This window comes from Esox lucius, chromosome 16 (genome assembly GCF_011004845.1).
Source record: "Esox lucius isolate fEsoLuc1 chromosome 16, fEsoLuc1.pri, whole genome shotgun sequence".
Classification (NCBI taxonomy): domain Eukaryota; kingdom Metazoa; phylum Chordata; class Actinopteri; order Esociformes; family Esocidae; genus Esox; species Esox lucius.
In genome coordinates, this window is record NC_047584.1 from 16,864,489 (window position 1) to 16,888,390 (window position 23,902).

Sequence of the window (23,902 nt, forward strand, 5' to 3'; positions counted from 1 at the left end):
TAGTTATTCACTCCAACATTAATGATGGCTTTTGTGGTTGTAGTGATTTTGAGGGCACCTAAGAACACTAAAGTACTTGGTCATTATGCATATAAGTCTCCAGAATACATGAAATTTAGGATGACACTTTCAATTTTGAGACAGTCAATGCACCCTACCAACAAGACCTTTTGTCACCTAGCATTTCCTACCACAAGTCTTTGGGATGTAGACTACTGCAATCCGTCACTAGTGGGATTTATTAACCACTGCTGTCAACGTGATAGTTTTTTTTTCTTTCTACCCAAGACTAAAGAACACTGGTAACCTGGATTTGTCTGTCGTTTCCTCACGCAAATCACTTTCACTATTCTAGATGGTTTTGATGTTCTGAAGACCGCTTCATGTAATATCTCTGCTGTCATACCCAAATAATGTTGGAATTATAACAGCATCCACTTACTATCATACCTGAATAAAAACAGCGTCTTTGGTCTCTTCACGCCACTTATGAATATAAGTAGAAGCTAATCGACCATTCTGAACCGATGACTGTGTATCGTGTATGGGAGGTTCATGACGTATACGGAAGACGTTAGTCTCGCGAGAGTTTTTGGACAGACAAGGGGTTTGATATTAAGGATTGAGCCCGTGGGTAAGTGTCCTCAAACTGACAGCGATTGTACAGAAATATGTTGCACGTGTAAGAATTTCCTGCCATAGGTGCTGATTTAACCATTAAGAATGCGAACTAGTTTGTGATAAATACTCATCCTTCCTTTATTAACAGTAGTTAATAGAGCTAATATGGCGACGGTGGTATGTTGATGCTACCCTGCCTACATGGGCGTTATGGATAGGGTTAGCTAGCTAGTTGATGATGCTGAGGAGGGCTGTGTAAACAGAACCACTTAACCGCGCCGAATTTATGTCAACAGTTCTAAATAGCCAGGTTTGTTTCATATATTGCGTTTTTACTTTTGAGTTGGTACACTGTGATGTTGAGTGTCATCTATCATAATTTGAGTTTCCACTTACTATTTGACAATGATAGTTGCATATCCTTTTTCTATAACCAGCAATTTCTCACTTTTTCTCCTGGCAGAAAAAGGGCATGAATTTACATGAGAGGAAGTTGCCAACTTGACATTAATAAGCTTTCCTCCCAAATTAAATGTTTGGCACTGCCTACTGTGTGGTGATGGTTATTGATCTGTGTTGTTCTACCTGCTGTACAAGTCGTTATTTCATATTTTGTATTCCAGGGTATAAAAGGAATTTCTGAATATGAGTGATGACAAACCGTTCTTATGTACTGCTCCTGGGTGCGGGCAGGTATGTTTTGAAAGTCCCTTTACTTTGCTTTACGGATATACAGTCCTCCTATATTTGTTTGGCCAGTAAAGCAAACACTAAAGAATATTTATTGTGTGATGTTACCAACAATACAAAATGTTACCTTTAATACATGAGGGTGCCTGTTTTACCATTTAGAAATGAAAGCACTGTATGTAGTCCTCCCATGTGTACTTCTTTCAAATGTATTTTAAAAAATCTATTAAAAATAATCGGTAAAATAGTCCAGATGTTTCTAAACCCTGTGGATGTCATGAATGAATGATCAAATCAGTAATGAGAAAGTTCCAGAAGAACCAAGTTAATGCACTTCTCACCATAACCAATAATATCAGGGCCCAGTATAGGTCAGCTGGTAGAGCCTGACACTTGCAGCGCCAAGATTTAAAGGGTCCAGTATGAAGAAGTGTGAATATTCATGCACCCACTTCAAGTCTGTCTGGGAAACACATGTCTGCTAAAATGTCTGTGCCCAGTGTTTAGTTGAAGAATCTCCAGCAGAGAAAGATTCTTATTATTAATGAATATGAAGCATTTTTTAAATACGAAATGCAGAAGTATGAAGCCAATTATATCAATTGAAGTTTCACTGTCGCAATGAAGACTGTAATGGTGAAAATGATACATGTATCTTCTACTCACAGCGATTTACAAATGAAGACCATTTGGCTGTCCACAAACACAAACATGAGATGACACTAAAGTTTGGTCCAGCAAGAGACAACAGTGTCATAGTTGCTGGTAAGCATTATAAGAGACCTGATTAATTACTAAGTGATAGTATTAATTTAAGTTATGTGGGTGAGAGACTGCTTTTTGTTGCAGACCAAACTCCTACACCTACGCGCTTTTTAAAGAACTGTGAGGAAGTTGGACTCTTCAACGAGCTTACTAGTCCTTTTGAGCATGACTTCAAAAAAGCTGCTGATGATGACACCAAAAAGGTGACTATGCACTAATCAGTAGGGGTTTCAAGTCTTTATACTCTTTGTTAGTAGTACAGATTGTTCCAAATTATTTAATCTGATCTGCAGATTATTTTTTTTTGACCTCTAGATGCCCTTGGATTTGTCACCTCTTGCTACACCAATGATTATACGAAACAAAATTGAGGACCACTCAGCTGTTGAAGCACACCGAGACAGCCCGCTGCCTCACCCGGAATCTACCACAAATGATGACAAGGTGAAGAATTTGCTAGACTTCATGCAGTGATTTCCAGGTGGATGAGTTTATTTAAATGGAAGTTAGATGCTAGTCTTGAATTTTTTCTATTCCCTGTGACCCAACTATTGGAGCATATTCATATTCATTGTTCAAAAAATATTCCCTGTGACCCAAATTTAATATACAATTTTTTTTTTTTTTCTATGTAAGCTGACAGTCTGTAAAAAAAGAAGACTTTTAAACTGATTTGTAATAACATTTCAATCTGAGGGAGGTACATTTTGAAGTTCAGTGGTTTAGGAAGTTCTGTTTAACGTCAAGGAAGATCATCAGGCAGTAATTATGCATGACCTGTGCAGAAAAAAGGAATTATAATAATTGATTGTTTTTTGTGCCGTAGTCTGATTTACAGCCTGTTCCTGTCTTGTTCTAAAGGGCTCTGAGGGAAACGTGTGTATCTGAAGTCTTGTCAATCATGAATGGGGTCATAATATTTTGGAGCTTGAACGGTTTAGAGGTTACTGCCACAGTTGTATGAAGAATAGATAAACCCCACTGTTTATTACAAGCATATTCTGCCGCTACCACGGGTTACTTGCATATCCCTGTTTCTATGTACCAAGCTCATATTTCTTTCCTGTAATACTCGCAACACCATTTTCTAATCTGCCGCCACCACATGGTGTTGCAGACCCCTACTATGGGAAACACTTAAACAGTTATTTTTAAAACAGTATTACAACATTGGCTACATTCTTGTGATTACAGAAAAACAGTTTGCGTCTGTCAATGGCCATATGGTGTCTATGAAGCCCCATAAACGGCGTATCAGATTTATTGCTGAACATTGCAGTAAATAAAAAAATGACCCTCTGAAATGGGCATCCAGTTTTAATTTTAAGTTTTTTAAGATGGTTCTCCCTACTTATGCAGCATCTTTTAATAATTTACTTACAAACTGACATATAATACTGCAAGCTTTGTCTTCTGTTAAGTATTCTCACTATAAGGCTTATTCAGTTACTGCCATACTTAAACAATTCATTGATTGATGGTTACACTGCTTCCCCCAAAGTAGACAAAATAATCCTGGACCTGTAGAAATTCTAGTTATTATTTGTACTCCAATCAAAATTACGTGACTATAATCAGTTAGTAATCTGCCTATTTTAATCTGTATTACAGGAGTAACACAAAGGTAGGCCATTGTCGTAGCAGTCTAGAGAATGGTTTTCACTGAACTGTTATTTCAGCTGCGGTCTCATATGGTGTTTTCAGGAGGTATCTTTGCAGCCGACCTCACTGCCAACCTCTACTATAGTCCATCCTGCATCCCTCCAAGTCCCCAATGTACTTCTAGCGACCTCAGAGGCTAGTGTTGTTTTACAGCAAGCTCTCCCATCGCCAACATCTAGCTCTGTAATTACCCAAGTCCCATCCTCTAATAGACCAATAGTGTAAGTAATTCAAAAATGATTGCTTTTGATAAAATTATTATTCATTTTTCAATATGTTTTGTGGTATTGTGTCTTTATGATTTTGCATTTCGTGGCAGGTTGATTCATTGAAATGTTTGCTCTTTGGTTTGTTGTCAGTGACCAATACTGGTACCATAGTGTATGAGTACAAATCCATCTAATTACGCTGTCATGTTTACATTATCTTATGTTCCTTTAAGTGGCTGCTCTGTTTTTCTTTTTTGTAGTGTGGACCATAACCTTTGTAATATATTTGTTTATTTACTACATAATGGTGCTATGTTCTCATGCGGTTTGTTGTTTAACCCAGTGTCTCTTCTCTCCCCTCCAGTCCAGTCTCTGGCACTTTCCCTGTACTCCTGCAGCTTCCTAATGGACAGACCATGCCTGTCGCTATCCCAGCCACCATCGCATCCAGTGTACATATTCCTACCACCATTCCTGTAAGTATTGCATGTCTTTCCAATCTGTTGTTTCTCTTTCAAAAAGAAATGTTCCCTGTTTTTTCTCCCTGTTTGTGATAAAGACTCTGCTTCATAACAGCAGCACCCAACAGTCCTAGGTCTACTGTCTTATAAAGGAAATCTGATGCTGTCCTTATTGCATGTTTTTGCTTAGCCAGGAAGTCTAGCCCCGGAATCCTTACATGTCAGTAGGAATACATTTTCTGGCCTTTTTCCTCGATTGAGCTCCCAGGCACCCAAGCCACCACAAGGTGTCACTAGAGTGGGTTGGGGCATGGCAGCCATATTTGATTACTAACCCCTAGACACCAGACGGTGCTGGTAAATTGTACCTCTTTCAATGAGACCCCAGGGCTAATATTCAAGCAGGGTTTTGAACCATGGTCTCAACTTTACCCAATTTTACCCCTTACGCAATTCTGGTCTTGCCCTCCCAGAGTAACTCCCAGCCTGCTCGGGAGAGTCAAATGTCAGTCCATGTGTCCTCTGATGAAAGTCCCAGAAGGCCTTTGTGCTGTACAGTCATTGTGCAGTCATTATGCCGCGTTCAGAATTATAACCTGGGTCTCAGTGACACAGCTGTACTTGGAGGCAGAGGCTCAGAACGCTGCACCACTTTGGGGCCCCCGATGTGTATTTTGAATGCACGGATCGCCAATGTTCTGCTCAATGTCTCATGCCCTCTAAGCATGTTCCAGTAGTTAATGTCATGTATCAACACACGTTCACTGCTTTGGCACTAGTTTCTTTGGCATACATTGGCTAGCCAGGGGACGGTAGCTGAACTAATGGGCCTTAGAAGAGAGCAGCTGTATGTCACCATGGCAAATACACTTACTAGGCCAAAACGAAAGTGCCGGGCTGTCCAAAGAGCCTCATTGCTATTTGTCCTTGTATAGTCATTTCAATCACCACACTTGACTTCTGGCACGCTGGACAGACTACGACTAATGAATCTTGTGATATATTAACATTCCGCCCTATATATTGGGTTTCAGTGTTGTCTAAATATGGAAAGTCCAAGTGAAATGACTTGAAATCTGCCACTTTAAGTCATGCCCCACTAAGTGCTTTATTTTCCTGAATCAGTCTGTTTAAAACATACACTCACCTAAAGGATTATTAGGAACACCTGTTCAATTTCTCATTAATGCAATTATTTAATCAACCAATCACATGGCAGTTGCTTCAATGCATTTAGGGGTGTGGTCCTGGTCAAGACAATCTCCTGAACTCCAAACTGAATGTCAGAATGGGAAAGAAAGGTGATTTAAGCAATTTTGAGCGTGGCATGGTTGTTGGTGCCAGACGGGCCGGTCTGAGTATTTCACAATCTGCTCAGTTACTGGGATTTTCACGCACAACCATTTCTAGGGTTTACAAAGAATGGTGTGAAAAGGGAAAAACATCCAGTATGCGGCAGTCCTGTGGGCGAAAATGACTTGTTGATGCTAGAGGTCAGAGGAGAATGATAGAAGAGCAACTTTGACTGAAATAACCACTCGTTACAACCGAGGTGTGCAGCAAAGCATTTGTGAAGCCACAACACGCACAACCTTGAGGCGGATGGGCTACAACAGCAGAAGACCTCACCGGGTACCACTCATCTCCACTACAAATAGGAAAAAGAGGCTACAATTTGCAAGAGCTCACCAAAATTGGACAGTTGAAGACTGGAAGAATGTTGCCTGGTCTGATGAGTCTCGATTTCTGTTGAGACATTCAGATAGTAGAGTCAGAATTTGGTGTAAACAGAATGAGAACATGGATCCATCATGCCTTGTTACCACTGTGCAGGCTGGTGGTGGTGGTGTAATGGTGTGGGGGATGTTTTCTTGGCACACTTTAGTGCCAATTGGGCATTGTTTAAATGCCAGAGCCTACCTGAGCATTGTTTCTGACCATGTCCATGCCTTTATGACCACCATGTACCCATCCTCTGATGGCTACTTCCAGCAGGATAATGCACCATGTCACAAAGCTCGAATTATTTCAAATTGGTTTTTTGAACATGACAATGAGTTCACTGTACTGAAATGGCCCCCACAGTCTGCAGATCTCAACCCAATAGAGCATCTTTGGGATGTGGTGGAAAGGCAGCTTCGTGCCCTGGATGTGCATCACATCAACTGCAAGATGCTATCCTATCAATATGGGCCAACATTTCTAAAGAATGCTTTCAGCACCTTGTTGAATCAATGCCACGTGGAATGAAGGCAGTTCTGAAGGCGAAAGGGGGTCAAACACAGTATTAGTATGGTGTTCCTAATAATGCTGTAGGTGAGTGTATATGTATGAATTTAGATTTCACAAACAGAATGTATTTTTTAGAGGACTTGTCATTCTTTTCCTGGGGTGCCTCCGACAGTCACAAGCAGGTAATACGTTTGTATTTCTGTATTGTGTCATAAGTTTCCATTTTCAAATTAATCTCAATGTTGAAGAGATTAGCTCAATTTCAAAGACCCCCTTCTCCAAGAATACCCACTGTTTCATGTATTGTACTCATGTATTGCAACTGTTTTTTTTTTTTTTTACAATAGCATGTAATTATTCAATTATTAGACGTTTTTCTTGTCTGTCCATTCTGGTGTTACTGACACGAGGTAACACAGACACTTCCTGTAGAAACACCCTTGATTGGTCCGAGCCGCACGCCAACGGATGACGACAGGCATGGCCCCAGTGTTGTTCTCTCTGGCCCCCATTGTCTGTGTGGAACACTGAGCAGCGGATGATTATCTCCTGATGGCGGCGCGGCGGGGGAAACCCCTCCGCTCTCCCAGTCTGTAGGGAGTTACTGATGAGGAATGGACAAAAGGAAGACAGGGAAAACCACCGCTGGGCCTCCTCTCCCCTCCATCCACTGACTTCTCCTTCCCCAATCACTCTTTTCATCCGGCTCATTGTCAAGAGATGGTAGAGGAGACCCAGCTCCGGCCTTCCAGCTTCTCTCGCTCCTCAGCCCCTCTGTCCATATGCTCTCCACACAGGCAGGCAGGAGCTCATTAGCGTCCATGGTGAATCTCCATGTGGCGCTGCCTCCGCAAAATAACAGGCCAACCAGCCTAATGAGGCTGAGATATGAGAAAAACTCTAAGCGTACGTGTGTGTGTGTACATCATGGGGGTGGGGGCTGCCCGCCTCTCACTGGGAAATACTAATTCTCCTTGTGCTGCTCTCTGTGTGCCTATGCTGTCAGCTTGTCAGACCCGTCACCGTAGTGCCTAACGTCCCCGGGATCCCTGGCCCCCCCTCGCCACAAGCCATCCTGCCGGAAGCTAAGCTGGTAATGTCTTTCTCTCATATAGCATCAACTGTTCCTTGGATATGTGCTTCACCCTAATTCCCTCACGCCTGCAATGTAAAATATATCCTCCCAGCAACTGCGGATAGCCTGGGTAGCTGTATTGCTGTGTAGACCCTTTATGTACTAGTTACTGTAGTTCCAGGCTTCAACCAGAAGGGGGGACCACAAACAAGTGTTGACCAGTGACATTAGCGGCGTGTTTGGCTTAAATTCACTGAAGTCTGACTGTTGTGGATGCTAGTGGGCAGCTTCTGTCCCCTGTACATGCCTCAACGTGGGCAGCGCCTCCAGGCAGTTTGTTAGCACTGGCGGATGAAGGGATGTGAAGCGCTGTTGGGTAGATCAGTGGCACGTGATGAAGCACGTATCACGGAACCTGTAAGTGTTCACAGCACGCCGCGCCCCTGAAAATTAACAGGTAATGCTTTGCGAGGAGTGGGGGGGGTGAATGCCGGGGAGGGGAGGTTTGTTGGGTTCCAGGGGCTCAGGGATGACAAACGCAGAGACAGTGTTGTGCTCAGCACGCCACTGTCGTCGGGGCCAACCGGGGGGAGTGGGGGAGGCGGTGGGCTTCCGCCGAGAGCCAGCTGGGGGCGTCTTGGCACGGGCTCGGAGAGGCGCATTAAGTCAGCCCCACCCCACGCGGGAACCTTTTGTTCAGCAGAATCCTGGCTGACCTGCGCTCCCCCCCCCCCCCAACCGCACTCGGCTCATCAGCAAACACCTAATGAGCCCACGTCAAGAAGAACGACCACCGCCCGGCCTTCAACCAGCCCCCCCCACCCCGCTCCCCTCGCCTCTCCAGGGGGCGCCGAGACTGCGCTTTACAAGGACTGATGATGCTGCAAAGACCACAATAATGATAATTAACTGGCTGAATTTAGAAGATTATGCTGTTAATTAGTTGCAAAATAAAGATACGTAATATAGTAGCAGATGGCTGAATAACACCCCTGAAATGAAGGGTTATTATACTGATGAGGTTTCACATATGAAATATGAATCTGACTGGCTTCTCCCTCCTCCTATGGGCTGTTCCAGGAGAATAATATCTTGTTTCTGCCAGAAGAGCTTCTGGAAGGGTATTACACGATAAACTAATTTGGTAGATAGATTGGTCTGGCGAAAGGTAGTTGTTAGAATAATGTGCTCCTCTGTTGTGCCATGTAAATGTGTTTCCAGTCACTTTGTTACGGGCTGAGAAGGCTCGTTCACCTTCAGTGTGTTTACTCACTGTTCCCATGGTTCAGTGTTTGGGGATCCAAATGACTGGCTGTCACCGTTATGGAGTCGGGGGGGGTGGGATGGGCGAAACGTGTTGCGCTGGATTTGGTGTCAAAACATCAATAATTACAAATATGTATTGGGCTTGTGATTTAATTTCACAGTATGCAGCGTGACTAACTAGGCCCGGGTGTGGACTGATGTGGCACGTCTTGTTTGGGATCGCCTAAATACTCCGGACTTGTTTCGCATTGTTACTCTGTTAGCTGGTTTTCATGTCTGACAGATGCACGAGGACAGAGTAGGGGGTTGGGCGATGTAGATGAGGCCACTATGTCGTGTGTTCTGAACACACTTAAGAGACAACATCCCCTGACAGGTTGACATCACCAGCTTGTCAGGGGAATAGGATATTGGCCCGTGACAGCTATTAGAAGTCCTAGGGAACATTACTGGAGCGAGTCTTTGTTTGCCTGTGTAATTTCGAACCAACAGGACGACTGGTTTCATCTTTTGCGCTTTGTGCTCCATTGGGTTCTGTTCTTCCCCTAGACGTTGAAGGCGGTATTGAGCCAGGAGCTCCCTCAGGTAACCAGTGGAGAGGCTGGTGATGTTCAGAGCAGTGCCATGACCCACACTGCATCCCTGGCCCCATCCCCTGCTCCTTCCCAAGCCCCTTCCCCCGCTCCAACTCAAGCCCCAGCGGAAGAACCCCGCCCCCAGGCGCTCCAGCAGCCTGCCACCTCTACCACTGAGACACCTGTGAGTACCGCACAACAATTGGCCATTAGATGGGGCTCTGTTTAGATTGGCCATTGAAGTACCTGTGGGTCATGTAAGATTTTTACTGTACTACTGGAATAAATGACCAAAAGACATTTGCAGTTAATTTTTTAAGTTTAAATTAGTGAGTTTCTGAAATACAGTGGGGCAAAAAAGTATTTAGTCAGCCACCAATTGTGCAAGTTCTCCCACTTAAAAAGATGAGGCCTGTAATTTTCATCATAGGTACACTTCAACTATGAGAGACAAAATGAGATTTGTTTTCTTGAGAAAATCACATTGTAGGATTTTTAATGAATTTATTGGTAAATTATGGTGGAAAATAAGTATTTGGTCAATAACAAAAGTTAATCTCAATACTTTGTTATATACCCTTTGTTGGGAATGACAGAGGTCAAATGTTTTCTGTAAGTCTTCACAAGGTTTTCACACACTTGCTGGTATTTTGGCCCATTCCTCCATGCAGATCTGCTCTAGAGCAGTGATGTTTTGGGGCTGTCGCTGGGCAATACGGACTTTCAACTCCCTCCAAAGATTTTCTATGGGGTTGAGATCTGGTGACTGGCTAGGCCACTCCAGGACCTTGAAATGCTTCTTACGAAGCCACTCCTTCGTTGCCCGGGCGGTGTGTTTGGGACCATTGTCATGCTGAAAGACCCAGCCACGTTTCATCTTCAATGCCTTTGCTGATATAAGGTTTTCACTCAAAATCTCACGATACATGGCCCCATTCATTCTTTCCTTTACACGGATCAGTCGTCCTGGTCCCTTTGCAGAAAAACAGCCCCAAAGCATGATGTTTCCACCCCCATGCTTCACAGTAGGTATGGTGTTCTTCGGATGCAACTCAGCATTCTTTCTCCTCCAAACACGACGAGTTGAGTTTTTACCAAAAAGTTCTATTTTGGTTTCATCTGACCATATGACATTCTCCCAGTCCTCTTCTGGACCATCCAAATGCTCTCTAGCAAACCTCAGATGGGCCTGGACATGTACTGGCTTAAGCAGGGGGACACGTCTGGCACTGCAGGATTTGAGTCACTGGCGGCGTAGTGTGTTACTGATGGTAGCCTTTGTTACTTTGGTCCCAGCTCTCTGCTGGTCATTCACTAGGTCCACCCGTGTGGTTCTGGGATTTTTGCTCACCGTTCTTGTGATCATTTTGACCCCACGGGGTGAGATCTTGCGTGGATCGACGGATATCATCAGTGGTCTTGCATGTCTTCCATTTTCTTATAATTGCTCCCACAGTGGATTTCTTCACACCAAGCTGCTTACCTATTGCAGATTCAGTCTTCCCAGCCTATTGCAGGTCTACAATTTTGTTTCTGGTGTCCTTTGACAGCTCTTTGGTCTTGGCCATTGTGGAGTTTGGAGTGTGACTGTTTGAGGTTGTGGACAGGTGTCTTTTATACTGATAACAAGTTCAAACAGGTGCCATTAATACAGGTAACGAGTGGAGGACAGCGGAGCCTCTTAAAGAAGTTGTTACAGGTCTGTGAGAGCCAGAAATCCTGCTTGTTTGTAGGTGACCAAATACTTATTTTACAGAGGAATGTGATTTTCTGGATTTTTTTCCCCTAATTTTGTCTCATAGTTGAAGTGTATCTATGATGGAAATTACAGGCCTCTCATCTTTTTAAGTGGGAGAACTTGCACAATTGGTGGCTGACTAAATACTTTATTGCCCCACTGTATTCCCTATTTAAACTTTCACCGGTCCATCTATTTGTTTGTATTGACGCCCCTTAACATACCTGATGCTATGCTATTTCGATCTCATTAATTAAGGGAAGACAGGGAAGACAATTTCTCTCATTGCTTGAAATTTAGTCTTGTAAGCATCAGAGGCACGATTCTACACAGTTCTGTTTTGTAATCACCAAATTTGGTGATGTGAATGTTCCCTTTTCAGTTTTCAGGAAATGTTGAGTGAGTTATACTTATAGGAATTAATTTATCCAAATAAACATTTCATAGAAAAATTATTGTGCTTTTAATTCACTTAAATCTTTTTCTTGAGTGTGTCTTGTTTTGTGATGATGTTGCTATATCCCAACGGATATTGGACTCCATTTGTAGTCGTAATTGGCATTTTAATTGTGCATGGAAGGCTGTTTTTGGGACATTTACCTTTCAAGACATTAGAGACAACACCAATGAAACTGCTCTAGCAGAATGATCTAACTGCTCTGGACCTTTTTGAAGGGAAGAAGTCACACTTTAATGTATCTAAAAAAAAAAAAGAAGGAAGGTTGATTAAGAACCAATTCTTATAGCAATGAGCTGGGGGGAATGTTGCGTGGAGAGGAAGAGCAATTAACTGTCTTGCTCAGGGACAGAATGAGGTTGGGGGAATTGAACCAGGGACCTTTTGGACATTAGTCAGATGCCGCGCCAAAAACTCATCCCTCTACTTTTGTAGTACATAACTTGAACTTAATCTAAACCCTAATGAGGAATTTGTATTGAATGTGTAACTGGCGCACCTCTAACTGGACTAAATAGTGAGCTGTTCTCTCAGAAACAGCACCATCTAGCGGTCAGAACCTGGTAAAATGTGTTTTTATGATGGGACAAAACCACTTCAATAACAATTTTCTCTGAACTGGGGAAAAACACCATCTCCAGATTTGCTGAAAATACATTACAATAGATGAATAATCAGTGCTGTTAATGCAGCTCCATGCTGCTGGTCAAAAATAGATTAGTGATGCTGTGTGTCAGTATAGGGTGTGATGGGTGGGTGTGATTTCAGCCTTCGTGGGAAACTTAAATGAGTGTTAAGAAGAGATCTGATCCAAATTGGGCATTGAGTACTAAAGTTTTTGAAATAATTCTGTCCTATAAATCAAATTTTCCAAATTACAGAAATCATTTTCTATCATGGTGGTTGTACTAATCCTGTTCTTTGTGCTTTTTGAGGTGGGATAACTCATTAATTACTGGATTATCTTGTTTGTGTGCATCACATTATTTACTTCCAACTTCTTTATAACATATTATGATTGCATTTTTACATTAGCCCTGAGAGATGTTGGAGCTTATGAGAGAGTTTTAGAGCTTTGATAGTTTTGGGTCTGATAGACTTGTGCTGCTCATTCTGTTCTGTGCTGTCAGGCATCCAAAGCGGCCCCTGCACAACACACCCCAAGCACAGGGGGCCGACGGCGCAGAGCCACAAGCGAGGACCCAGACGAGAAGAGGCGCAAGTTCCTGGAACGTAACCGAGCAGCGGCGTCACGATGCAGGCAGAAGAGGAAGGTCTGGGTGTCTTCGCTGGAGAAGAAGGCAGAGGACCTCAACGCCATGAACGGACAACTCCAGGTATATAACCTTCCCTCTGTATACCATCAGGTATGAGGAGATTGTGCGTACATACATGCATAGGTATGTGTGTGAGTGTGTGTTTGTGTGTGCGTGCGGGCGTGCGCTCACGTTTGTGGCTACGTGGGCATTTCCCCCTGATGTGGTGATGAAGTCATTAAAGCCTATTAAGAGGAGTTGCGGTGTGACAGCGGTGGCGTGCGAGGCCCGCTCCCTCCGATACGTCCCTGTCAATAAAGATGTATCCTCCAGATGTCGGCCGCGCACAAGCGTGTCCTCGCTTCTGTCTCGGCAGTTTCCTGGATGGCCTCTAAAGTCTCCCAGGGAAAGGTGTCTTTTTGAACCTCCGTTTGGCAGAATGCAATTAGGATCTGACGCTGACAAGTTCTCTACAGTTCATGTAACCGTTGTCTCTGTTGATAAGTGTGAGGCGGGGGTGCGGGGCGGCGGCGTTCCACACAATTAAATGAGATGTGCTGTTTGCTGTTTATTTGCTCGCTGTCTTATTTGCCCGTGAAGGCTGAGCAAGACGGGCTGGGGAGGGGGAGGGGGGGGGGGGGGGTGTTATTAATTTTGGCTACAGGTTGTCACCGCTGACGGTTGGCTGGCGCGGGCACGTAAAGGTGGAGACGGCAGTGCGGACGGGTGACTCTGCGGGGTGCAGCTGTGAGGAACAGAAGAACTCCCAGCTGAAATGGAGTGTCAGAGGATAAAAGTGTTCTTCATTAGAAGGCATTAACCAGCTTTTTTTTTTCAATGTATTAATAACTTGTGTGCTGACACGTTGGCCCAGCTGATCGGCGGAGAAGGCCTTAATGATGCGCGATTACTTCAACATCATCCCTAACGGGCTCTTAATGAGGTGTCGGACCAGACAGCAACCCAAAAGGCCCTCTGGTCTCACAGGAAGGGCCATTTGCGCCCATTCTATTAATTCACCAAGTTAGAAACAAGTGAAACGTCTTCATACCTTTTGCTACAGTATGATCGCATGATGCGTCCGGGTATATTGGCTGGGAACCAGGAGGATCGCAGACATCCATGTTGTTCTGGGTTTAACACTAACCTGTGTCAGATGGTTCGGTTTAGTGGCTCCATCACTACAGTGGAGCAGTGCATTCCGGGCCAGATTCCTCCACGTCAAGCCAATGTAGCCACCTTTTTCCTGCGTTTGGAGTATAGCAGGCTATTGGTTTAAAGTGGAGACAGTAGCTAAGCACTGTGCACATTGAGGCTAGCTGGCATGTAGCAAGATGGCATCAACTTGTACACAGCAATGCTGAAGGATCTCTCCCTGTGAAGACCACCTGCACAGGAGAACGGATGTTTTGAACCAAAGAGTCTAGAGGGAGGGTTAGATTGGAGAAGCGTCTGTACGAACCAGCCTTAGTAGCCTACTAGGTGGAGTAACGGGATGTGGTGGAGATACATTGTGGAGAAGTAGGGGCTCCAGCAGCTGTGTTTAAATATGTCTGGCAGCAGAACGCCCAAAAGCCCAAACAGATGGATTCACATAAATTGGCAGATTAAGCCGCCGTAGTTCGTTTTAAAACGAACAGAACGTCTAACACCGCTGTAGGACGCTCGGCGAGCCTCCCGGACGCTCCAAATCCGGTTAAAGTCACCTTCAGCGTAATGCGGCCTCTCTTTACTGCATGCAGAGTCCCCGGGCCCCGAGGGAGCTGTAATGACACAGGAGTGTAAATCTCAGCAGAATCCACAAAGCTGTGCTGACAATCGGAAGAGCTCACTTTTGACAAATGTGTTGGTCGGGAGCCAGTAAAAGGCCATAATTATAGCACAGAAACAACCTAATTGAAAAAGAGCACAGTACTTTATTCCCCTGCCATCCATTATCCTGTTACCTTGTTCCCGGTATCTGTTCTTCTTCGGGGGAGATACCCACCGGTCACACAGGCCTCCTGTGCGGACAGACAAGGAGAGAGGAATTACCTGTTTTGATGAGCTCCTTCCCTTTGTCATGTAAAGCCACTGCAGTTTTAAATGATTAGCCTCGCCCCTCACAGTCTGATAGCGGTCAGTTTTCTGACCTGGGAAATGACCGTATGCCGACTGTTGGGATGTATGAGACGATGAATCCAGCGCTTGACAACTCTATATAGACACCCGCTGATGTCTGATGGTTTGTCTGGTCCTGCTCCTCGTGAATTAGGTCCAGTCTAAATATATGATGGGTTTCAATCAGAAACGTACAATACAGATGGGAGTCGGGACTTCGGTCAGCAAAGCAGACTGTCAAAATGCGTGCGCGTGTTTGTGTGTGTGTGAGTGTGTGTGTGTGTGTGTGTGTGTGTGTGTGTGGAAAGTCTGTCAGGTTTCCGTAGAGACCGTATTATGGAGTGTGTGTCGTCTTTCTCCCTCCTCTCGGGCAGAACGAAGTCACCCTGCTGAGAAGTGAAGTGGCTCAGCTGAAGCAGCTCCTCCTGGCTCATAAAGACTGCCCAGTAACCGCCATGCAGAAGAAGTCTGCCTATCACCGTGAGTAATGGTCCATTATCCTCAGCCCGGGGCGGCCCGGGAAACGCATCCCAAACGAGCCCGAGGGACACGTCTCGCTCATCGGCTAGCCACCCGAAACACCCCCAGCCATTAGGCCGTTCTCTCTTTGGAAAAACTTCAGGGAAGTTGAGCTATTCCTGTGCCTTTTTTTTGTCTCCGGCATGTGGTGTTTTCAGCTGTCACTTCAAGTTGTAATATATTGTCTAAGAAATGCCGTTTTAAATGTCTTTTACCTTCCCCATTATGGAAGCGTATCTGCGAACTAAAGGCATCAGCAGGCGTAAGATCCGTGTCTTTAGGTTTTTATTCTTTAATGATGCCTTTTGAAATGTGCAAATCTATGCATGGTGTCTGCCATATGCAGCCTCTTCATTTCAATTTGCTGGTGTCAGTAGAACGGGTGGCTGGGAGACAATGGTTGACTCACTTCGCCCAGCCCTGCCTGTTCCTCAGGTGCTCGTTGTGAAACTTGTAAATGGCTGCCAGGTTTCACCAGGAACTGTGTAAGCACTTCTGGAAGAACACGCTATACTTTTTAATTTCCACCGTTTCAGCCCCTCTCCATATTTTACGATCAAATTTTTTTTGTCAGCTCAGCTTTGGACTAATAACTCACCGTCTCGTTTAGTCGGGCCGGTACGAAGTGTGTACGCTCAGCCACGTCTCGGCAGCGCTCAGCAGACTGCCGCTGACTTGTATTGACAATGATTGCCTCCAAAATGAGTCCATTATGGCGGAGGGCTTGACAAGACCATGGAGCTTTCTGAATGAGATCGGCCGCAGACGCCGAGCTTGGATGTTCATTATACGTCTCTATTGTTAACCGTAGCAGGGCTGACACATCTCATGCATATTATGGGACTGATGGCTCCCAGGCTGGATTGGCCTGTCACAGCCAAGCCTCATTTGGCTGTCTGGATTGTTTTTGCAGATTGCAGATAAATTGGGTCGTCTTTCTCAGGTATATCGTTGAGGATTTATTCCAGCTTAGACCTCAATGAAGGATGATCGCTAGCAGCTTGTTGATACAGTGGAGGGAAAATATTGGCCCATTGAGTTATTCTATGATGTACTTCATGTTTACATTCTGGAGAAAGGTGTGCTTCAATTGAGGTAGATGACTTCTGGCTGTACTTGAGCAATAACGCAATGTTTGCAGAATGCCTGTAGACAGCACTTCACTGGGGTATATTGGCAATATACCACAAACCACTGAGATGTTTTATGTCACTTATAAATAGGTTACCAACGCAATTAGAACAGTGTCATACCTGTGATATTAACTAGATGATTTGAATACTGATTGGCTGATAGCCACATTCTATGAGACCATGGGTATGACATCACGTCTCTTTTTGTTTCTACTCTGATTTCGTTGGTAGGCGGTTTATAAGCACAGTAAGGCACAAGGGTTTGTGATATATTGCCAATGAACCAGTCCGCGATGCGTTGTGCCTCAGAACAGTACTTAGCCGTGGTATATTGGCAATGTACCACACCCCCTCGTGTCTAATTGCTGACATAAATTATATCAGCCAATCACATTCAGCAAATAATAAGGCACAATGGGTGTTGTATGTATCCTGCATACAGCAACTAACTGAGGTATAATGGCCATTTACCACAACCCCTCAAAATGCCTTATTGCTAATTTGAACCAGTTATCTACACAGTTAGAACAGTTAAAGGTATTTTAGTTTGTCATACCCATGGGTACACCACGTTCTCATTCAACAGCTTTCAGCCAATTACATTCCGGGTTTGGTTTGTAATATATAATATATACTGTCAATACTGAGACAACAAAAAACATATATGCAAAGATATATTTTTCATGGCATTGCACTTAGTTCAGAAGTATTTTAGACATTCTCACAGGCTCCAAGGATTCTCCAGCTCTTTCTAGTAATGTTTCATCCTTCAGCCCTGTCTGATAACACGTTTCATCCTTCAGCCCTGTCTGATAACACGTTTCATCCTTCAACCCTGTCTGATAACACGTTTCATCCTTCAGCCCTGTCTGGTAGCACGTTTCATCCTTCAGCCCTGTCTGATAACACGTTTCATCCTTCAACCCTGTCTGGTAACACGTTTCATCCTTCAACCCTGTCTGGTAACACGTTTCATCCTTCAACCCTGTCTGGTAACACGTTTCATCCTTCAGCCCTGTCTGGTAGCACGTTTCATCCTTCAGCCCTGTCTGGTAGCACGTTTCATCCTTCAACCCTGTCTGGTAACACGTTTCATCCTTCAACCCTGTCTGGTAACACGTTTCATCCTTCAGCCCTGTCTGGTAACACGTTTCATCCTTCAGCCCTGTCTGGTAACACGTTTCATCCTTCAGCCCTGTCTGGTAACACGTTTCATCCTTCAGCCCTGTCTGGTAACACGTTTCATCCTTCAGCCCTGTCTGGTAACACGTTTCATCCTTCAGCCCTGTCTGGTAACACGTTTCATCCTTCAGCCCTGTCTGGTAACACGTTTCATCCTTCAGCCCTGTCTGGTAGCACGTTTCATCCTTCAGACCTGTCTGGTAGCACGTTTCATCCTTCAGACCTGTCTGGTAGCACGTTTCATCCTTCAGACCTGTCTGGTAGCACGTTTCATCCTTCAGCCCTGTCTGGTAGCACGTTTCATCCTTCAGCCCTGTCTGGTAGCACGTTTCATCCTTCAGCCCTGTCTGGTAGCACGTTTCATCCTTCAGCCCTGTCTGGTAGCACGTTTCATCCTTCAGCCCTGTCTGGTAGCACGTTTCATCCTTCAACCCTGTCTGGTAACACGTTTCATCCTTCAACCCTGTCTGGTAACACGTTTCATCCTTCAACCCTGTCTGGTAACACGTTTCATCCTTCAGCCCTGTCTGGTAGCACGTTTCATCCTTCAGCCCTGTCTGGTAGCACGTTTCATCCTTCAGCCCTGTCTGGTAGCACGTTTCATCCTTCAACCCTGTCTGGTAACACGTTTCATCCTTCAACCCTGTCTGGTAACACGTTTCATCCTTCAGCCCTGTCTGGTAACACGTTTCATCCTTCAGCCCTGTCTGGTAACACGTTTCATCCTTCAGCCCTGTCTGGTAACACGTTTCATCCTTCAGCCCTGTCTGGTAACACGTTTCATCCTTCAGCCCTGTCTGGTAACACGTTTCATCCTTCAGCCCTGTCTGGTAACACGTTTCATCCTTCAGCCCTGTCTGGTAACACGTTTCATCCTTCAGCCCTGTCTGGTAGCACGTTTCATCCTTCAGACCTGTCTGGTAGCACGTTTCATCCTTCAGACCTGTCTGGTAGCACGTTTCATCCTTCAGCCCTGTCTGGTAGCACGTTTCATCCTTCAGCCCTGTCTGGTAGCACGTTTCATCCTTCAGCCCTGTCTGGTAGCACGTTTCATCCTTCAGACCTGTCTGGTAGCACGTTTCATCCTTCAGCCCTGTCTGGTAGCACGTTTCATCCTTCAGCCCTGTCTGGTAGCACGTTTCATCCTTCAGCCCTGTCTGGTAGCACGTTTCATCCTTCAGCCCTGGTAACACGTTTCATCCTTCAGCTCTGTCTGGTTATGTGTTTCCTCCTCCAGCACAGGCACAGGTCCAGGCACAAAGCTACAGCAGGTGGGTGGAAATTACCCAGGCTGCCCTACAAACAAGCCAGGCCATGCTTCCTCTTGGCACACCAAACTGTTCATCTGCTTATGAAAACCACATCAGATATTCAGAGGGAAAATGTGGAAGGCTGCTTTGGGGAACCAGTAAAGCTGGTTATGATAATATATCAGCGGACCGCTCTTGCCTTCTGCTCCTGTGCTTAATGCCATTAGGAGTAATAATACGCATTGGAATATGAAAACAAAAAGCCCAGGCTGATTTACTCTGGGATCGACCTTATGCCGTGAGAAATGGCAGAGCGATTTACGATGCTTTGACATTCACTTGCACTAAATCACTTGATCAAAATCTAGTCTATACGAAGGCAGGGGTGGCCTCACACTCAGGGCCTCTTAAATAGTGTTTTATTGCAGCTTCTGGTATTATGGAATCTATATCTCACATTCTCAAATACCAAGCCCAATCATTAATTACCTAGTGCCATTTCAACTGACTTGATATAATTTGCTATATTAATTATCATCCTGGTCCTCCTCATTTCTTTATGAGTCAGAGCATGAGAGAGGATTATTTTTTTCCATCAGGATCCAATTAATTCAATGCAACTGCCTAACAGCTGGTGGCATTTCGACTCCAAGTCTTTCATACTCTCCAGTGTGAGCATCATTAAAATCAGGTGCTGTAATCATCTGTCGCTGCAGTAGTTGGCAAGGTAGCAAAAACCCAAATGAGAAGGCATTCAGGAATGGGAAACAGTGCCCTGCAATGTATTGGCCCTTTATGATGTTGGTTTAAATTGACATTGTAACTTAACTTTAATTAAAGGCAAAAAGCAGCAAGAGGTATTTGCAGAATAGGCCTCGGATAATAACGTAGCAATCATTAAAAGATTGGCCGATGGACGTTTCTCCTGATCCTATTTAGGAACATTAGCATAACGCAATAAATGTACCGTGGGCTAGGCTGAATGGTTACTTTATGTGGCAATTGATTGTACTGTAAAACAACTGATCATCGAACAAAGCCATAGTAAGCTTTTTTAGACGTTTTTGTGTCTGTGTGTGTGTGTGTGTGTGTGTGTGTGTGTTCATTCACTGGGTGTGTTTGCGCAGCGTCTGAGAAGGAGGACAGCTGTGAGGAGATGTCGGTCCCGGGCAGCCCCCAGAACGAGGCCATCCAGCACAGCTCCGTGAGCACCTCCAATGGAGTCAACGCCTCCATGGCCTTGGCTCCGGCCCACGCGCCCACCACGGCAGACCGGAGCGTGGCGGGAGGCAGGCCCGTGAGGGGCGCTGCCCTGTCCACCACCCAGACTCCTCCCTCAGGGAGCTGATGGCCCCCAGCGCGCCCCAGGCCCTGGTCCACTAGAGGAACTCACTCGGCTTCAGTTTGGACTATACTGTCTCTGTCCATTGATTCGCTCCTTGTTCCTTTAGATTCCCTTGAAATGCTTTGTTCTTGTCGAAATGGTCTGTGGATAATTGGTAAAGGTGTAAGAGAAGGCACTTTACGAAAAGGGTTTGACAATGGAATTAATTGTTTTAGTCCAAGTCTGTTGGTATTTATTTAATTTATTGGCTGTGCGCACAGGTCCTTTTTGTGTTGGACTCCTGTGAACTATAAAGGTGAATGATTGAATCAGTGCATTTTCAATGAGACTTTTACCAAAGTGTGTTTTTTCTCACTGGGATTTTTTTTTAATGTCCTTAAGCACTATCTTTCTCTTACAGTGAGAAGACAGAAGGAGCAGTCACTTGTTTTATTTTTGCCTTTTCCATTTTGCACATGAAGAAAGATTAGGGTTTACCTTTTTAGTGTTTTGACATGAGATGTATTGGCAGCTTTTAGGGGCACAGTGGTTTTAAATACCGGTATTGTTACAAAACGTCAATCGCTGAATCCGATTTTAACGGACAACCTTTTTTGTGAGTGAATAGTGTGGCTATGTCTGCCGGTCGCACTATGTGGTGTGAATGTTCAGAGTTGCCTCCACTTGTAAAATAATCTTCAGGAGGAGCTTGTTAGAATTCTGTGAGTATTCTTTGACCAACATTCCATCTGTAGTCTGATTGTTCCATGGAGCAGTGATTGTAGGATTGCAGTACATTTTACATTACACAAACATATTGATGTTGACTTAACCATGTGCCATTAATGTTGTTTATCACACAGGTTGATTTGTGTCATTTGAATTAGGACAAATTATCCCTTAATGAGTGTTCCCAGGTACATCTTGTCTTGTTATAAAGATCATACTTCTGAGGGTTTCGGCTTTCTGAGTGACTGTCCATTGCTCTCATGTTTGACACTGAACAAATACTGCTGTGGAATAAACCCCAGTTAATACATGAGTTAAGAATAGGACATTTGAGGACATTGTAAATGACATCATTACTCTTACTTTGTGATCTTTCCATGTTAGGAAATGTTTTAAAGAGTGGTTTTAACCATCCATTAAAGTTGTAATGAGAAACTTTTTTTTATTTTTAGTAATGACAGATCAACTTGAGAAACCTTCATTGGACATCAGCCTAAAACAAAGGTTCTGTTTGTCTTACGTAGTACAAAATCTTTAAAAACACAACATGTAAATAGAATCATACTGCTGCACCCAAAACTTACTGACCAATTCAGGATGTACTATGTTTAAATTGATCTAATTCTGCTTTTAAGCATAGTGACGATTACAAAATAATAGTAGGTTGCAAATCACACCATTATTTTAAATCAAATTGCCTTTTGTCTTTATATGTATTGGCTTACTACTGTGTAGTTTAATGAGACGCAAATGCATTGTTTTTCTTCAGTAATCATCTACTGCTCTTTTTTTAACAGGTGTTTTGTACTGTCACTGTTATGTGCTCTGCATGATAAAATAATTCTCTGAGAGAATAAACTGATATTAAATAATGTCTCAGTCCAATAAGTAACAAAAAACGTTTCACCTTGAGTTGAAACTAGATGGTCTTAAGTTTATGAAAGGTTTTGTAAATTGTTTTACCTCTGCTTAACTGCTTTAAAGGGGTGTGATATTGTGTTGGCAGTATACTTGTAACTTGTGAAAGTTATGTATAATGTCTAATAAATAAGATGTTGTAATAAAACTTTTAATATCTCTTTAAACCCATTCTTGTTTCCCGAATTGTTATTATGGTTGGTAGGTAACCAGTTAGGTTGCAGTCTCTAGATTGTTTCTTTTTACGCAACATGCTTTTTTCCACCTACCATGTCACCATTTCATTAGTTGTCTATTTTTAATGAGGACGGGAGTTGCGTGTGAACAGTTTAACCTCTGAAAGAAGGCCAGGTGCATGGCTGAACACTGCTCCACCATCAGGGACCAGTTTTTCCAAAGTGATCTGGATTTTCCCTATCGGATTAGATACAATGTATAGGCAGAGATATAATAGAGAAATAATTGGCTTGAATGGAGACTCACATCCTGCATTTACGTAAAAGTCATTTGGCAGACGATCTTATCCAGAAGATGAAGTTGTGAGTGCACATGTTTCTGACCTTCTTACAGGCCTTGAGTGGTAATCAGACCTACAACCCTGGCTTTACATGCTCTTGCCACGTTAGCTACACAGAACCAATTAAATGTATTTCTATGCATCTAATCCCATTCAATAGCAGAATATCAGACAGACAACCTTTATAAAACTAGGCCCAGGAGATGCCAGGTTAGGTTATGGAGGCCAACATTGACAAGTTGTGGTTCTGGCTGATTACCCTTTTAACTGGTCTTGAGGCACCGTCGGAGGTGGAACATGCAGGGATGTCTTGCATGTACCCTTTGAAGTATCTGTAGGTAACCAGTTGTAATATAAAAGAGAGTCACTTCTTTCTGACTGATACTTTCATTCGACACCTTTTATGATGTGCTCCTGTAGTGTAAGTGCTGGCATAGGCAATTCTGTACATTTATTCTGGTTTGTTCTGCCCCCTGGTGGTTATCTGGGCAATGATTCTGGAGTAGGTCATTGAATACAAAAAATCCGTGAAAATCACCAATTGAAAGATGATATTCAAATGAAATGCATTTAATAACAATCTAATGATGTGATAATAAGTATGATAATCTGTGTGTATATACATATTTTTAACAACAAAATACTAATGTTTTAACGTAGGAAGAGTTCAGAAATCAATATTTGGTGGAATAACCCTGATTTTTAATCAGAGCTATCACTCATCTTGGCATGCTCTCTGCAAGTATGTCACATTGCTGTTGGGTGACTTAATGCCACTCCTGGCACAAAAATTAAAGTAGCTCAGTTTTGTTTGATGGCTTGTGACCATCCATCTTCCTCTTGATCAAATTCCAGAGGTTTTCAATGGGGTTCATGTCTGGAGATTGGGCTGGCCATGACAGGGTCTTGATCTGGTGGTCCTCCATCCACACCTTGACTGACCTGGCAGTGTGGTATGGAGCATTGTCCTGCTGGAATTGTCCTTCTGGAATTCTCAGAGTTGGGGGACATTGTCAGAGCAGAAGGAAGCTGGTGTTCTTCCAGGATAACTTTGTACTTGGCTTGATTCATGCATCCTTCACAAAGACAAATCTGCCCGATTCCAGCCTTGCTGAAGCATCCAATCATCACCGATCCTCCACCAAATTTCACAGTGGGTGTGAGACACTGTGGCTTGTAGGACTCTTCAGTTCTCTGTCTAACCATTAGACGACCAGGTGTTG

The 23,902-nt window shown here is 43.9% G+C and overlaps 2 protein-coding genes across 4 annotated transcripts; both read left to right on the forward strand.

The window, feature by feature from the left end:
- atf2 (activating transcription factor 2) lies at nucleotides 1-22,333 on the forward strand. 2 transcript variants are annotated; one of them, XM_010879899.5, is made up of 12 exons: nucleotides 1-634; nucleotides 1,245-1,314; nucleotides 1,980-2,076; nucleotides 2,161-2,279; nucleotides 2,392-2,520; nucleotides 3,781-3,959; nucleotides 4,312-4,423; nucleotides 7,647-7,733; nucleotides 9,531-9,740; nucleotides 12,882-13,088; nucleotides 15,482-15,587; nucleotides 20,319-22,333. In XM_010879899.5, the coding sequence occupies exons 2-12, from the start codon at nucleotides 1,267-1,269 to the stop codon at nucleotides 20,537-20,539; spliced, it is 1,515 nt and encodes a 504-aa protein (XP_010878201.2). In that variant the 5' UTR covers nucleotides 1-634; nucleotides 1,245-1,266; the 3' UTR covers nucleotides 20,540-22,333. The 2 variants fall into 2 exon arrangements, with proteins under 2 accessions (XP_010878201.2, XP_010878203.2); XM_010879901.3 differs by lacking the exon at nucleotides 1-634 and adding an exon at nucleotides 648-931.
- Nucleotides 15,594-20,310, forward strand: si:ch1073-263o8.2 (mesocentin). Of its 2 annotated transcripts, none has more exons than XM_034286794.1 (2): nucleotides 15,594-19,071; nucleotides 19,128-20,310. In XM_034286794.1, exons 1-2 carry the CDS (start codon nucleotides 17,517-17,519, stop codon nucleotides 19,442-19,444), a joined length of 1,872 nt encoding a protein of 623 aa, XP_034142685.1. In that variant the 5' UTR covers nucleotides 15,594-17,516; the 3' UTR covers nucleotides 19,445-20,310. The 2 variants fall into 2 exon arrangements, with proteins under 2 accessions (XP_034142685.1, XP_034142686.1); XM_034286795.1 differs by having other exon boundaries at nucleotides 15,594-19,068; nucleotides 19,125-20,310.
- Nucleotides 22,334-23,902: the final 1,569 nt, after the last annotated feature.

Bases quoted from the DNA above. Each gene is read 5' to 3' on its own strand.
- atf2 (XM_010879899.5), top strand. From the start codon at position 1,267: ATGAGTGATGACAAACCGTTCTTATGTACTGCTCCTGGGTGCGGGCAG. The intron at 1,315-1,979 runs GTATGTTTTGAA...TTCTACTCACAG, and splicing joins CTGCTCCTGGGTGCGGGCAG to CGATTTACAAATGAAGACCA. The intron at 13,089-15,481 runs GTATATAACCTT...CCTCTCGGGCAG, and splicing joins CCATGAACGGACAACTCCAG to AACGAAGTCACCCTGCTGAG.
- si:ch1073-263o8.2 (XM_034286794.1), top strand. From the start codon at position 17,517: ATGTTTCATCCTTCAGCCCTGTCTGATAACACGTTTCATCCTTCAGCC. The intron at 19,072-19,127 runs GTAGCACGTTTC...CCTTCAGCCCTG, and splicing joins TCATCCTTCAGCCCTGTCTG to GTAACACGTTTCATCCTTCA.